Source organism: Staurois parvus, unplaced genomic scaffold (assembly GCF_062004578.1).
Source record: "Staurois parvus isolate SC_StPar_1 unplaced genomic scaffold, SC_StPar_1.0 ptg000339l, whole genome shotgun sequence".
Classification (NCBI taxonomy): domain Eukaryota; kingdom Metazoa; phylum Chordata; class Amphibia; order Anura; family Ranidae; genus Staurois; species Staurois parvus.
Window position 1 is genome coordinate 1,034,893 of NW_028318135.1, and position 17,608 is coordinate 1,052,500.

The 17,608-nt window shown below is 38.4% G+C and overlaps 1 protein-coding gene across 1 annotated transcript in view; it reads right to left on the minus strand.

Moving 5' to 3' along the window:
- Positions 1-4,084: 4,084 nt before the first annotated feature.
- The window catches only part of SALL1 (spalt like transcription factor 1), a 22,155-nt gene continuing 8,631 nt past the window's right edge, over positions 4,085-17,608 (minus strand). The window contains exons 3-4 of the mRNA XM_089684207.1: positions 14,995-17,608; positions 4,085-5,662 (exon numbers count right to left, since the gene is read on the minus strand). The exon at positions 14,995-17,608 is cut by the window's right edge and continues 775 nt beyond it. Coding sequence (XP_089540333.1) covers positions 5,222-5,662; positions 14,995-17,608 — 3,055 coding nt within the window. The 3' untranslated portion in view covers positions 4,085-5,221. The remainder of the gene's footprint in view (positions 5,663-14,994) is intronic.

Sequence of the window (17,608 nt, forward strand, 5' to 3'; positions counted from 1 at the left end):
CAAAATGCATATAAAAATGCACTGCAAAAAACCGCATGCAAAGTGCACATCAAATGCAGTTCAAAATGCATGTAAACATGCAGTCAAAAATGCAGTTATGTGCAGTTTCTGGTGTGAATGGGCCCTTAACGTTCAGAAGCCATTTAGAGTCCACTGCACTTTTAAGAACCACCAAGATCCCCTTTCAATTTCCCCTTCATCATTTTCAACATTTCAATGCATTTAGTGAAATATCCGAGTATAAATACACCATTTCAAACAGCCCTAGCTTTGACACTTGTGCAGTGTTTCTTTTGCTACATTTGTTTCAGGTTTTTAAGTCAGAAGTACAGAAGGCAGGTTGCAAGAATTTTACAAGCCCAGCAATGGCAGCCTATGTTTTTTTCTAATGGCAGATATACTTTAAACAAAATACTTTCTAAATATTAATGAAAATAAATGCAATGCTCAAGTAATATTTGCATATTAAGTTGCCACAGCATCAGCCACATGTTCCAATACCTAGCAGCACTCCATGTGTATAGGTTAGAGATAGAGGGATGTATGATTGGATAGAAAGCTTTTGAGATATTTAGTTCCAACAGGCAGTAGGCATAGAGCAGTTTTTCCCTAAGGATACTTTCAAAAACGCAGTAAACGCACATGCATTTTGCCACAGTTTTGGTGCATTTTGTACCTGTGAAAAAACCCAAAACACACCAAAAACACAACAGACTGTGTGTTTGATGCCTTTTCCATTCATATCAATAGGGAGGTGCGTTTTTGGTACCTTTTGTCTTACCACACAAAAATGCCACAAACAGGACTTTTTAAAAAAAAATGCAACGAACCCACAAGTGATCACCGTTAAGAGTTCCATAGAAATTAATATTCATGAGCTTTTCTTATGTTTTTGCGGTAAAAAGCAGATCGGAGTGAAAGCAGCCCAAGTGTTAAGCTTGCACTACAGGTAGTATTTAGCCTCAATGTACGTCAGACACTGATGTCCTTCTGAAGAATATACAGTATTAAAAGCAGGGCTCCACCCAAAAGGGGAAGTTCCACTTTAAGTCTTTGTCCCCTGCTCATCATTAAGGATTGATACCTTTGTGGAGCGGGTACCCGAACTTGACAGGTACCCACTCCCACTGCGATCACCTAGGCAATCGGAAGCAGAAGTTCTCCCCCCCCCCCCCCCCCCATAGTTTTCTGGGACTTGTGACAGGACCACGTGGGCATTTTTAAATTACAGGTGAGACTATGCAAAGGTTGTAAGAGCTAAGAAGGATGCGACTTACTAATATACCAAAAAGTATTCACTGTATCACATACAAAAGTTCAGTAACTGTGTCTAAATCTAGCCTGACCAGGCACCCCTTTTCCAGTTACCTGGCATGCTGTAATTAAATTGAGACACTGTAGGGCAGGGGTACTGAATTAAAATTCACGGGGTCCGGTCAGTAAAATTTTCTTCCAGTGGAAGTCCGAAAGTGACGTTGGTGCTATGACTCAGGTCCCTTGCACATCACAGCCTCCCATGCACCTCACAAACCCACCCCCTTTTAAATCAAAGACCAACCCATTACTGACTGCTTCATCACAAACTGTCCCCTCACATCCCCCGCCCAATTACATATCCTCAGCACAGACTCCCCTCTCACCACAGATTGCTCCATTACAGTCCTCCCTGCATATTGCATATTCCTGTCCCTTCCATAACATTGCAGCACTTCCCACTCTCCCCCCACTGTCCTACCTTATTCACACAGAACCGGAAGCATTGCAGGTCTAAACATTTCATGTTAAAGGTGGATGAATAATTGCTTACAATGCCCCACTGCCTAGAAACCAATCACCCGCTTAACTTGAAAAGTCCCACCCCTTGTCCAGACCAGCCATGCTTCCCGTCTTGTAGGTAGGACAGGGGGGGGGGGGAGCGCTGCAAGGTTATGAAAAGGGACTGACCTGTGGTGTGTACAATGTTGTGCCCTTCCTTAAGGATAATAGGGATAGTAGCAGGGAGAGGACATTCAAGCAACTATATGGCAAGGCTGTAATCCACTAAGTTTTTGAAAAACGTGGAAGGTCTTTCAGACATCAAATGTAGTAATTAGGAGTATGCTACGCAGGAAACAAATTGATGAGCCTGGACAGTAGCCTGTATAAAATTTGACTGTGCTAGTCCAAAGAGATTGGTGATATGTCAAATGCAGTATCTTCAACATACACTGAAGGTGCACCTCTGCTTCAGTCCCATTACACATGCAACCTGCCAAACACAAGACTGGCTTTTTACACACACACACACACACACACACACACACACACACACACACACACACACACACACACACACACACACACACACACACACACACACACACACAGGAAGTAGCCAGATCTTTTTGCAACATTAAGACCAGAAAATACAAAGATCAAAACCTACAAGCAGATTATGCATTTTAAATTATTATTATAAAATTAAGTCAGTCCTTTCAATGTCACACTTCCATCAAAAAAAAAAAAAAATAACTTAGCATAGCAAAATTTGTAATGAAGTTTAAACTATAAAATCATGTGATTTTAAACACTTAAATTGCTGAAAATCTATGAACGTTTTCCCATTAAGATTATCCTGGAAAACCTGCAATTTCAAAAGACAGGTGAATATATGTATACAGCTACCTTTCCCCCCCACACACACACCATACTGAGAGGGCTAGTGTATATATGAATTATAGAGCAAAGGAAAGGTTTCTCGGTGTACCTTAAATTGTGAAGCCCCCCCTCCCCCAGATTTAAGTAAATCTGCCCTATAATGTGAAGGAGTAACAAGCATTTCCCAGAAAGAAGGATATATATAAAAAAAAAAGAAAAAAAAGAAACAGCTGCAACAATAATATATATATCAGAATCTAATGTTAATTGTGTTACACTTATGCCCTGTCTTTCCTGCAACTGACTGGGACACAATTTAAGATTTAAAGTAGCCAGTGTCCACTTTTGTGAAAAAGAAAAGAAAAAATAAAAACAAGCACCACACAGCTCTCTGAATATAAAACAGATACAGATGTATTCATGCAGGTGGGTTAAGATTAAATCCATTTGATACTCAGGATACACTCCACCTGTTAGTCGTTCAGGGACATGGAAGCTGCACACAATCGGAGCGTTTTTTCAATAGCTTGTCTAAGCTTCAGTGTCATTTATAAATCCAAACAGCTGACCACACGCACAAGACCAAAGGGGGGCTTATAAGATTTGTCCTTGCTATACATGCAAATGCATCACAAAAGACAGCAAATGACAGGATTGACCCAGCCTTATGGACTGGAATCACTCTGGAACTCAATGTGTTATTCATAACTATTACAAATCTGTCTTGTGGTAATGTGACAAAAGGTGACTCTTGCTACAGATTCATATTTATGTTCAGTGTAAATGAATCTGTATCAGAGTTGTCCGACAGATGCAGCAATCCTTACACACGCAGCAAAACATACTTCATAATTGAATAGCCTTTTCACCCACTAGATCCCAATAGTGGTATTTCTTTCTGAATTTTTTGCAAAAAAAAAACCCACTTTGGCAAATAAGAATTACATGAATTTGTCACACATAGGTACCAACAATAAAAATGTTGCACAGGTTTCATGAATTTGGTGCAAGCTTCAGACTACATTCTAACTGCCAAAACGATGGGCATTTTGGCCACACAATCCTATCAAATCAATACTTTTTGAATCATATCATAACCTTAATTTTTCTATTGAGGTGCCATCTAATCTTGAAGTTATTCTTATTGGAATTTATATACAGAATGTTAGGTAGTTAACTACAAGAAAATTATCGAAATATGGAGTTGTAGTAATAAAATTACATTTATGGTCTAGAAATTATAGGGGTTCTCGCTATACTTGGAAATGAAGGGCATTTTAAATGGGGGAAATACAATGTCGTGTGTTCTGTCTGCCAAACTTCAAGCATTAAGATCGGATTGTTCTTCATGTGGTACACTGGGTCATTAAAAAAAAAAAAAAAAAAAAAAATTTAGATTTCACAGTCACGCTGAAACCATCACACAACACCAAGCCTTAAAAACACACACGTTGGAAAATTGATGTATTTGAGTAATGATTAAAATTACAGTATTTTTTCCTATTTATCAGTAAAACATCAATGGGGAGTTGGACGTCCAACTTTCCAAACGAAAGTGCATAAAAATGTCCATTTCCCCTTTAAAACAAAAAAAAAAAATAAATCATGAATCACACCTCACTTTGTTCTGCTATTAGAGAATAAAAAGGACTGTCTGTTTCAACTCTTTCACTGCCAGAGAACTGCAATGCATTGAAGTTTTTTTTGCAGGCCCAAGAGGTTTTAAGATCACAAAGCTTATTTACAATCAATGAAAATGAATATTTTCTCATTTATATATTTATATATGTACATATACACAAGCATCTACATTTTTTTCTTCATTTTGAAATGGAAGGTTTGTTTAAGATGCTATATTTAGCAGCAATTGTGAAATTCCAGCACATCTATGATGAACATACCTACAAATGGGGATGGGAAGGGAGAAAGGTGTCCGTTGCAAAGAATAAAATTGCATCCCGTTTCATACAGCCTGCATTCTTTTCACTGTACACAAGTCTATAGACATTAGAAACAATAAAATGCACAGAACATCTATTGGTGAACATGTAAGTTTAAATTTAAAAATTAAAGTCCTCTTCAAATTAAAAAGTGAAAACAAAAAAACTTAACAGTTGTTCAAGATTACACTGTACAATCCTAAAACCAGTCCTTTTCATAGTCCATGCCCTTCCATCCCAAAAATGCAGGTGAGAAACTTCATCAAAATTTAAATTCACTTATGGTCATAAAGTAAATTTTCCCACATTACTTTATGCATTAACATCAGGGACCATGTTAAAAATGAATATATAAAATAAGTTAATGCCAAAATGATCAACTGTCAAGACTTGCAAGTTGCCATAAATGTTACAGCCTGTTTACAACTCCAGTCTATTAGTATTTAGTTCCAAATACAAAGACCAAAGTTAATGCTTGCATTTGTATGCAGAGCAAAAAAGTTAGTATCACTAATAAATACACTCACTTAAAACTCTACAACTTGAACATGATACAAAAAAAAAGAAGTTTCAATGGTGCAGTAAAAAAATTCAAATAAAGAAGCAACCTCTGGCTGCACATACTGTCCTCAAGAAGAGACATGCTAATTTGTTGCAATCTCTTTACTGTCTTCCACAAAACGCATAAATCTGAAAGAAGTCCCATTTTCACTGCTTGCTAGTTTCTCCAGACCAGCTAGAGGTGCATTTGGTTCGGAGTTTTGCAGTTTTTCTAAGTTTCCAGTCATGCCACTAACAGGTGAGCTCCCGCCATTTCCCAAACTTCCAGTCATTGGAGTAATTCCACCATTTTGTATAACTGAGATTTCATTGGTCTTCATAGCCAATCCATTTGACAATGCTGCAGCATACTGGTTCCAAAAAGTTGACGGATCCCCATTTCCTGTCCTGGCAACCAAGTCTTTTGGGAAAATTTCTGGAAATTTAACAGGATTCCCTCCTAAAAATGCCATGGGTCCATCCACAGAAAGTCGCCTTCCTCTCCTTGCAGGTGTACTGTTCCACATGTGAGTGCCCATATGAACCTGAAAGTAAATAAAAAGGTTAGTTGGCTGGGCAGGAACAAACAATTTTAGCAGTTGATTGTTTTACATATTTAAAGTGATCTTAAAGTATTTTTTTCAACCAACATGTCATACTTACCTGCTCTGTGTAATGGTTTTCACAGAGAAGCCCCGATCCTCCTTTTCTTGGGACTCAAATCGGCGCCCTTTGCCCTCCCTCCAGCCTAGTGCCCCCACAGCAAGCAGCGTGCCATGGGGCTCACGAGCTGCTGCTCTGTGTCCATTCACACAGAGCTGTGGCTCAGCCCTGCCCCCCTAACTGTTCTCATTGGCTAACTGGTTGTGATTGACAGCAGTGGGAGCCAATGGTTCCTTCTACTGCCTCATCCAATGAGGTGCGAGTCCCCGGAGAATTTAGGCTCTTGTGCACATTGCTGGATCGCAATGGGTCTCAGGTAAGTATTAGGGGGGACTGCTGCAGAGGTAGTTTTTTACCTTCATGTATAAAATGCATGCAGGTACAAAAACAAAAAAAACTTCTGCCTTTACAACCACTTTAATGTGTTATTTGCTTAAAATGTTCAGGGGCATTTTTGTCTACCAGAAACTATAAAACATAAAAATATTTAAAAACCCTTTAGTGTCCTGAATTAACTGAAGCAAAAAGAAATGGAAATTGTCACATCACTGCTACGAGGTCCAGATACAAAAAAACTCAACATGTTTCGTGAGTCCAAAAGCCCCCTTCATCGGGGCTTTATTGACAACAATGTGAAGAGACTAAGCGAACAGTACCTTTAATGTTATCTGTAGAAAAGAAAATTAAATTAGGATGCTAGAAAATGTTATTACAATAACGTTACTAAACACTTATCCTGCTTTCAATCTCTCCTTCCTACAGATAACATTAAAAAGGTACAGTGCACTTCTAGTCTATTTACATTGCTGTCAATCAGGCCCTGATAAAGGGGGACTATTGAACCCTTGAAACATGTTGGGATACTTTTTGGAATGTCCCACTGACTTTATTTGAAATAACGTTTTACCTGGACCTCTTAGTGGTGTGGCATTTAAATTTCCATTTTTGTTACATTACACTACAAGCCACAGAGACAATGGAGATCCTCTGGGGTGTAGAAGCTGCCTGATTAGGAACCAAACCATATACATCAACACTTTAAGATAGCAATACCAGTGAGATACCCCTATGGGTCCAGGACTATTTTTCCTATTTTCCTCAAATAAAATAATTAGAGTTCTGCAAACATATGTCACTCATGTCCTCAACTACCCATCTAGCTAGGTTTTTAAGATTTTTAAACAAAAATTGGAGATACATAGAAATGCTTAAGATGCCAGTGCAAGTACAAAAGTATAATGTAATGTGTGTCAAAATGACAATACACATCAATGTATGTATTTCGAGTATGAATGAGCCCGAATGGTTTTGGTAAGCGGATTATATTTTAATCTAGTTTACAAGTAAACATTTTATACAGAGTGCTTCCATTACCATTTTGTTTACAGAGGATGCTAGGCTTTCAAATAAATCTCCATAGCGCCAGCTTACTTTTGGACTAAATCTCCAAGAAATCATATAGAGCTATAGAAAAACTAGAGATGCCGCAAGACTTCAGTTATGGGGTGTTGTGAACAGAGAAAAACAAAAGTGGGAGGATATTAAAGTGTAGGGCACTCGCAGCTACCAAAGGGGATCAGGGATCAAATTACTGGACAGTCAGTACCAAACAGCATATCAAATAGGATAGGACAGTACCAAAAAGGAAATCAAATTACAGGACACTCACAGCAAAATGACAGAATTACTGCCTCAATTGCATCCCTCAGCGGCTTTGAGTGGTACATATTTCAAATCGAATACGTTATATTTATGTAGCTTAAAAACAGCTAAAAAGAACACATACATTTTTAACCTGTAAAGCATTAAATGTTATACCAGGCCTGAAAAGGTTAAAAAATAAAAGGGTTTACTTAAGTATGTACAAAGACACTTTGTTTTTCTACCTCTTTAAAGCCTCTATTAACAAATGAATGAACCAACTAATGGCATCACTTTAACTGAATCAATTCAGCTTGCACAGGACTGTTCTGTTGATAATGTCCAAATTCAGAACTAGAACCTGAAGATCCAACCCTCTGCCTTTTCTCATCTCTGTAAATATAATATAATAGATATATAAAAATAATGGAAGGGCAGAAAATCATGTTTTATGTTTGTCCGATTTAGGATAGGCTTTTCACAAACGTTAGCTCAGCTTAGCAACTTGCTACTTCTTATGGGCGTGTGAAGACTGAGAAACACTGCTTTCCATTTTATGCTGTGACTGTGGTTTCTGTTTGTTTAGCAATTTTATACTACAAAATTTGATTTAAAAAAAAAAAAAAAAAAAAAGTTTTCAGTTTCTAATCGTTTATATAGACTTTTCTTGCACCGTCTCCTGTTGAACCAGGCCTTGAACCAGGCATTTAACCCCAAAGCAGCTTTCATCTAATAACTATACTATAGCAATACACGTTAACAATGCCCATTGTTGTTCCTTACTTATTTTAACCCCTTAGAAATGTTGGCCAGAATCCCAATAAAAAGTAAAAACATGCAGACTACATGCAGATCGAGGATCCAAGTGCAAGATTGTTAACCACTTAGCCAAAGGGCCAATCTGTAATAATCACACCAGTTTAAAGAAAAATAAATCAAGCAAAATCATCATGTTCTGATTCTCTTGCTTCAAAAATCACACAATGCCTCCATTTTCAAAGATCTATGTAAAAAATATATGCATTGCTTTAAAAGACACCATAAAAATTTAGAAGTTTGAGATTTAAAGCATTCAATTTGATAGCACAAGACAGGCCTAGGGTGATTTTCCCATACCTAGTTAATGCACTTCCACAAGTGCGGTAATCAAGAATGTTTATTCTTCTTTTGTGCATTTTTCTGAAGTGGATTAGAGATTAAGAGGGAAAAAAAAAAAAACCACAAACATAATGTACTGTATTTATGTCAGATGTGGCCAATATGAACCAGTTTTCAGGTTTGACAAAAAGAGGGGAAAAAAAAAACAAAAAAGGCACTGGGTGCATACCAGATATGGACAACATTGTACAGATTTCAGTGTACAAATTTGCAGCAGGCCAACAGCCTGCATGCCTGAGTTGGGGGGTGGGGGCACTACACAGCAAATGCCTTTGATCACTATATTTCTTATGCCTGTGTGATGCCATGTTACTTGACCACAAACCATCTCAATGGCCAAGGTGCAACAGCAATCTAATCTGCACCTAAAATCCAGTTAAAGGGTTAATACAGGGATTTAAAAAAATGGAAGATATTTAACATTTACAGATTTCACAATTTAAGCGCGTCCACAGACTGCATGACCTTAAAGTCATTATTCAGCTCACATTTCTGACAGCAATCTCTAGAGAAATTCTCTGTCAACACTGAACAAACGCAAGGGCTTAGCTACTTTTTAAGAACCTGAGTCATCCATGCTTCAGATGAATAAACATCTTGGTTAAGCACTTAAGGGTTGCAGCAGATAAACTCACCTGTTCAAAAAGTCAATAGAATAACGGTTTCACATAAGAATGATGCTGCGCGTCAGGATGGAGTAGTAGGCCCCCCCTCCCCTTCCCAATTGCTCCCTTATGTGCCTACTACAAAGCTTATAATACCAGCATATTCATTGAATGTTGTGATCAGAAAACACAGGTTAACTGAGGAAACTGGTATGACTCAATTCCTATAAAGGAGAACATGTTAAATAAATATCACCGCTTTCAATGTCTCTGGCTTAGGAAGCCTGTGCATACCAGAGTGATACTTTCAGAGGGCAGTGAAGGCTGATGAACATGTCTGCAGTTCTTCAGCCAATTCAAAATGCCTGTCATGTCTTACAGTAGTTAAGATGCCAACAAGAATTCTGGTAAGAATATAAATACTGCACACATGTTGAGCTATACAATGCCCACAAATATAGTTATAGTCTTAAAAGGTAAATAAATTTGCAGGTTTTTAAAGCTAATTTTTGTCCCAATTAAAAATGTATGGCCTAACATTAAAAATATACTAATACAATACTGGAACTTCAGAAGGGGTCTACACAAAACATAGCAACCCTTTGCCATGAATTACTGCACATCTTCCATGAATACAATTGCCAGATGGGTCTTTATTTTCCACATTTCTAATGTGTAATTAAACACATGATGGTTTATTTATTAGGGCAAAAGCTATATGAAAAGTGTTCTCTATCAATCTATCTTTGTTTTGACTGCTCTACAGTAAAGAAAAGTAAAATCATGTTGCCACACATTGCTGCAACAGACCCTTTTTAACCAAATGCAAAGATCTCTGATGAAATGGGTCATCACGATGACCTAGGTTTTGTTTTCTTAAAAGGACACCATCACCAAGGGAAAAAAAAAAAAAAATATAGCACCTAGACAGATTTCTAATTAATTAAATTCCTAAATCCGACAGTGCTCAAGATGTTAAAACGTAAGACAACAGTCCCTCTAAGCTTGGCCATTTTGAATAATTATCTGCAGTGTTTAAATACAGAGCATTGCTGAGCATTCAAGACTTACTATACAGCTTTCTGCTACCAAAAGACAAAAATAGAAAGCAGCAACACTGCTGTCTAGCATGCAAAAGCATTTCAAAAAGGTAAAAGCAATTTTTTTTTTCGGCTGTGCTGCAACACCGTTATCTTACTACACATGCTCAGGATTTGACTTAAGCAAAGTTACTTTCGTATGTGTGAAACCAACGTCGCAAACCATTTTCAAACAGCGTTGGAAGCATATGATCTCCTTTATAAACCCCCTTCCCCTTTTTCTAATTTAGAAAATGAAAACTCCATCACTTACCACTTAAATTGCAAGTTTTGGGGGTTTTTTTTGGGGGGGGGGGCATTTTACAATCACCTGCTTCTACACTAAAATTAAGTTTTGGATCTTTGTATAGCAAACCATGCATTTCCCCCATTGTCTGCATAATCACTCTGGTTTTGTCATTTCTACATTTTTATTGGATTTTGCTCATTAACCTACAATTTTTTTTTTTTTTTAAAGGCAGAAAAAAAATATATATATATTTTCAATGAATGCCCTGTCATAATAAAAATGAATTTATAAAAAAGAAAATGGACAAGTGACATTCAGTAAATTCAGGGGTTTCCTGGCAGATCTAATAAATTGATGGGAATTGGCATTGTTTTACCATAACCACGGACAAGAGCAACTAATAGAACGGTTTACGGAGACATTGGGGGGGGGGGGGGGGGGGGGAGAGAAAAAAAAAACAAAAACCCACACAGACGCATCGAAAATCAAGTCAAAACTAGCCCTAGCTCTCAACAACCTCCTGGCATCACTGAAAAATCATTCAACAACTATCCTTTTGTAAAAGGTACCCATAAACATGAGAGAACTGTCAGAAGGTCAAACTGAATGATCTTTCTTTAGAAGTATCGAAGCATAAAACATGCATGTTTACTGGCATAGCGTACATATTTATCTACAGAGCATCCCTGAACTGTCATAGGAGAATAGTGAACAGCTGAGGAGAGGGTGGGAATCATCTCAGCCGCTTAATCCCCCCACTGCAAACACTGGTTGGCCAGGCAAAGTCTGGTTGGGTTGGAGAGTGCTCACAGACATACAATCATTTTCTGAGCTGGCTGTAATCTGTCAACTGAGGTGATAATCATCTCACATCAACAGGCACCTTAGGAATACATGCGAAAAGCAGAACTCATTAAGAGCTAGTAGAATTGAACTTATTATATTAAAAAACACTTGTACAACAATCTGAACAAAAACAAAGTTACTAAAAGTGAGATGGCTAAATATTTGCCCTAAAATGTAATGTTAAATTTAGGCAAAAAATATTTTGAAAATTACAATCCTAGATGACATTTAGACGGTAAACTATGTTCTATTCTTTGCAGACAGCTTAAAAAAGCTACAAGTGACAAAGTAAATCTTTATTAAAATAGAAATTTTAGCTACAGTTCATTCTCAATTCCTCTATCACCCCTAAAGGGCCCCAAATAACTTGGAGGTTTTTCCATCACCAGCAAATTATTTTATTATGAATTTACCTAGTCACTTCCAGTAAAGTCTATTACCTCTTTAGGGGAAGTAGCCTAGTCTCACCTAGTAAAGTCTATTACCTGTAATTGGGAGGTTTGTAGGTTCTCCTCCCCCCCCCCCCAAGAGTTTAGTTTTTCAGATAGGAAAACTGGATAGAACAAAGATCATTAACACTAGTTACCATCTGAATACCGTGCAACTTTCCACCACTTTGCAATCTGCTTTTACCACTTATTCACTAACCATTTTTTCAAAAATTGAAAACTTGTCCCAGTAAACTGGCTTGTCTAAAACAGACAACCATTGTCCTGAAAAGTTAATACAGAATTATTCTAAGGTGGACAGGTCAAAAAAGATCAACAAATGTATATGGAATTCTTTTAAGGCAAGCATTGCTTTACTGGACAGATTTACTAAAACTGGTTGAATGAAGAAGTGTTTAAACAAAAGATGACATTATGCTATAAAGAACTTCAAACTAAAAAAAAATGGACCTTTACACACACACACACACACACACACACACACACGCCAGCTTTGGAAGAAAAAAAAAACAAACCGTACAGGACTCCAAAAATTTTATGAATTACAACTGTTGTGTCATCTCTAACTCAAACTAAGACGATCAGGGCTTTATAGCAAGATAAGGATAGGATAAAAAAAGCCATACATGTCATCTTTTAGTGTTCAGATATGGAGAAGTGACAAAAGCTCAATTCATACTGAAAAATTCTAATAATTATTCACAATATGGCTGCATTCAGAGGAAATGTACCATTCCATTGAAACCCTGACAGCAATTGAACTGCTGCAGGACTAAGAGCTTGCCATCGGACAGATTCCTTGTTTTTATGACTGAACTAAAAAAATGTTTTAGACACATAAGAAAATTGTATTATCCCAAAGCTACCTTACAGAGAAGGTCTGAAGAAGCAGAAATAGACTATTACTAGAATAGTCAATAGAAACCAAGTGAAGCACCTCATATCAAGCACTCACTGGGTTCACTTTGTTATGCTTCACTAGAGCAACTCACACATACTATCTAAGAAAAAAAGGTGGGAACAAAAACACAAAAATTACAAAAAGAATGGTAATACAGACATAAGCAAGCCTAGTTGAATTATAGAATATACAGCAATAGTTTGTTTTTACACAGTGGACTTACAAGTACCATACACATTTGAGCAATATGCTGATCTTTGGCTAGGTTTGGCATGTTAGAAATATATATATATTTTTTTAAATCGTTATAAAGAAAGTGTAAATCTTATGCCCAGGAGGAGAATAGCTATCCAAAAGTACATTTAATGTACAGACAAGCATTATATCGGAATGGATGGTACTGAAAATCAACAATAAAAAGCACTATCCCTTGTACGTTTAGTGAATTTAATAACGGGATCAATTTCATAAAGGCCAAAGAGCAAGGAACCAACAAAATATTCTGGGAAAATGGCAGCAGGATGAACACAGTCACCACATTTAACAAGAAAAATAGAGAAGGGAAATGGCTTTAGTTAGTAGAAAATAAGATACCTATATAGTGCATGTCATTTTTGAGGAAACCATCAACCAGAAGCTGTTATGCCCTAGTAAAAGGCATGGTTTAAGCAAACACTGTGCACACAGCATTAGTTTTTGCTGCAAAGTGCACTTCTAGTTAGCAACTGCTGGCATAACATTTGAAAGGAGTACAATAAGTAAATGGGTGTATATTAAGTAAATTGAACCCTTCTCCATATTTGACCTGGACCAACAAAGAGGAAGATGACCAAAAATCCCTATGAACTAAACTGATGGGCAACCTATTTATGACTTGTCCACTTTCATCATTTGCTTTTTGATGAAATGACCTAAATTTGGCCAGAGGAAATGTTCTATGGACCAGGGGTGGACTGACAACTCATGGGGCCCCCGGGCAATAGGGGATCATGGGACCCCTGTGTCCTTGCTCAAACTAAAAAAAGCCTATAAAAAAGGTACCGGGGGCATCTCATGGGGCCCCCTACTGACCCTGGCCCTCGGGCAGTGCCCGAGTTTCCAAATGGTCAGTCCACCCCTGCTATGGACATATCTAAAAAGGAGAAAAAAGGCATAATTGACTGCATATCCTTAAACAATGGCCACCACCCTCCTGGACTGTAATGCTTAACTTTTTATAATGTGCTGTTCACCTGTAAGGATTTTTTTCCTTCAGAAAACAAAATGATCACAACAGGTAAGAGAAAAAAAGTCATTTTGTCCTTTCAACAACTCTTTTTTTGACCAATTTTTGTTAGGGTGCACACCATAATGATCAACTAACCCTGAAGACTCTAGTAGAGAAGGCTTTTCTTTTTAAGAGGTTGAAAGTCAATTCTAAGCATCAAAATTAAAATGTGTCAAGCAATAGTTGGCATATTCTTCATGGTCAAAGGATTCATTAACCACAAATTAGGCCTAAAAGGTCTCAGTTGATAATGAAGTGCCCTCACTGGCAAAGCAAAAGCATAAAAGCCTTTCGGCTTTGGAATGCAGGCTTGAGCAAAAGTGGTGGACTTCACATACCCGTAGTGAAACAGTTATTGCTTACATGCTATTCTGAAAACACTTGTTCCCTGGTTGTAATGTGGATCCAGTTGGCTTCCAACTAGGATTTGCAAGAAGTATGCAAATTAGGATTTCTGACTTAAATTTAAAGCCAAATAGTCCAATCAGTTTAATCCCTTCACTTCAAGTCCAGTATACACAACTGGAAGGGAGAGGGAATTCCTCCAAAATGAAGGAAATTCCCATCAGACAACTGAGAGCTCCCATTAGAGGATTTCCCGTCTCTTTCTGATCTGGTGTCACCAGTCACTACTACAAATCTCTAATGGGGATACATGCAACAATGAAAACCAGATGGAGATTAGTCTTAAGATAACCAACCTACTCCTCTGATCTGCATGCTTGTTCCAGGCCAGTGTCTAATGCCAGAGACAGTCAGGAACTAGCAACTTCAAAAGGCAACAGCAGCATCTATAGTTCTCTTAATACAGGTTTCCTTTAAGGCCACCACCATTATAGTCTAACAATTTCTCAGCTGCTGATGCTTTTATGGGTTGCATCACTCAGAAAAATGGCATTTTGCCAAATGTTAATTTTAACCAGTTAAGACTGAGATAGAATTCAGAAAATGTTTGAAGGTGGAGATTAGCATGCCAGCATTTATTATTGACAAAACAAAGTTTTAATAAAATGTTTACCTTAAGGTTCCCTTTTGTAGTAAAGGCTCTGCCACATATGGTGCACGCAAATGGTTTTTCACCAGTGTGGGTTCGCTCATGGATTTGTAAAGCACTGGAAGATGAAAAAGATTTGCCACACGCATTGCAGTAGTGCTGTTTGGGAGTCCTTCTAGCCAAGGATGGAAGGAGAGCAGGAGACGTGGCTGAAGAAGATAAAGATCCTGAAGATGTAATACTTGAAGGTTGTTCCTTGTTGTCCTGAGGTGAGCCATGTATGAAACCATTAAATTCAGATTTTATGATGGCAGCTAGCGGATTGGTTGCTGGGTTTGATATTGAGCTAGTGGTGGTGGTGGTCAAATTGGAGTTGGGCTCAAAAAGCTGGGATGGTAGATCTCTCATCTGATGCGTAAGCATATGCTGTTTCAAATTGCCTTTAGTGGAAAAGCCACGGTTGCAGACTGTGCAAATAAATGGTCTCTCTTTGGTATGGCTTCTGTAATGAATGTCCAAGGCACTCTGACATGCAAATGTTTTTCCACATATATCACAAACTGTGTTTTTAAACTTACTCCGTTCTCTGAATGGAAATAGCAAACCCAAAGGTTCTTCTTTGACCGCTTTATCGGTGTTAGTGGAAGTCAAGTCAAGGGCACCACCATTAGCATGGGTTGGAGACATTCCATTAGGAAGTTCAGGTGGTAAAGCTTTTTGCTGTTTCTCTTCTGTGTTAGGGAATTTCATAAAGTCATTTGTGCTGTTAGGTGACAAAGCATTCATGGAGTATGTAGATTCTGAAGCTGCTGGGCTTCCAGCACTCTGGCTTTCTAGATCTCCCCCAAGGGATGAAGAGTCATTAGTCATATGATCACCTTCGATAGAGCCATTTTCTGTTGACTTCAGACTGGCCTGAAGCTGCTCTACTAGTCCAGCACTAATCATCTTCATTTGATTCTCCAAAGCAGCAATACTTGAGACTGCATTGAGTACTGGGGAGGAAGACCGACTATCCTGGGACACGTCTGCAGATTTTGGGGTATCAGGGACACTGCTGTCAGGACAATCTTCCATATTTTCATCTGAGAAGTTGTCTAGATCATCAATAGTTTTCTCATCAAAAGAACCTGTATCAGATTCCATAGAATCAGGATAATTTTCAGCAACAGGAGTATTTGGAATCTGTCCACCCATATGCATTCTGATATGCTGCTGCAGAACAACAGCATTGGTAAATTTCTTTTGACAAATAGGACATGAATGCTGTACTCTAAGTGGTGGCATGGCACGGTGCACACTGTAATGGGTCTTCAGGTTACCTTTTGTTGTAAAAGCACGGCCACATACTTTGCATTTGAAGGGTCTTTCTCCAGTGTGAGTGCGGTAATGCATTTTCAGGGCACTCTGGCAGCTTAATACCCGGTGACAAATGACACACTCATTGGGGTCACTAGACTTTTTGTCAATGTTTTCTACAAGCTGTTGCAGTTTGGAAGTCTCTGATGCAGGAGCTGCATCCAAAAGACCTCCAAATGGAAATTTTGCCTTGAACTGCTCTGACATCAATGGTAGAAGTGGGTTAGGAAAAGTTGCAGTATTGGTACAACCAGATTCACCTGCAGGAGAACAGTCCGCACTATTATAATTTTGAAAGGTATTTGACTGCTGTGAATTTTCTTCACCTTTATCTTCTGAGCTGGGCAAGTCAATGGGTTCAACATCTTCTGGAAGACTGCTATTTTTTTTAACTAGTGGTTCTGTATTTGTCAAATCACTTTTTACTGAATCTGATGGGCTAGCCAGTGGCTGACTAATAGCAAAAGGCTGGGGATCCTCAGTCTTAATAAATGGTGTTAAGTTGGGAATGGTTGGTGGGAGGGGCATCCCAACAGAAGTAGTCAGTGTAGGCAACACTGGTTTAGTGTCCAGCCAGTTGGTTACAGGTTTTTCAGGTGGTATTGACATCCCATAAGGGATTCCTGTACTTGTAGGAATGTTGTCTAAATGCTCTGGCACTGGATATGGATTCATCTGAATGTGAGGATATTTTTCTTTGTGGCGTTGAAAGTGAACTTTAAGATTCCCTTTAGTGGAAAACCGGTTTCCACAAATGTTGCATTTAAATGGCCTCTCACCCGTATGAGACCGAAGGTGGATCTGCAAGGCACTGTCACTGCCAAAGACCTTTGCACAGAACCTACACTTGTGTTTGAAGAATGCCTCATCAGATGCGCTCTTTGCTTCAAAAGCAGTTACACTGGCTGGCTTGTTTTTCCTCAGAGAATTTAAATCCTCTGCCGTTGTTCCAACATTGGGCAATGTACTAGGAAAAAGGGTGTTACTTGGGACAGGTTGAGGTAGTAGTGGGTTAGCGGTGGGGCTCAATAAACTGCTTATTGCAAAAGCTGGTGAAGATGTTACAGGTGCTGGTGGGTTACTGACCTGTGAGCCACCAGTGGTTGAAGGTACTCTGTCTGAAGAGGGTGGAATTGTTGTTGTCAATGTATTCAAATTTGGAGAGGAACTACTGCTGGATGGAATAGTGTTGTTAGGACTGCTCTGAGGTAGCTGTACTGGGGGTAATTGTTTTATACCACTAATGCTAGCAGATTGACTAGCAAGATTTTGTGCTAAG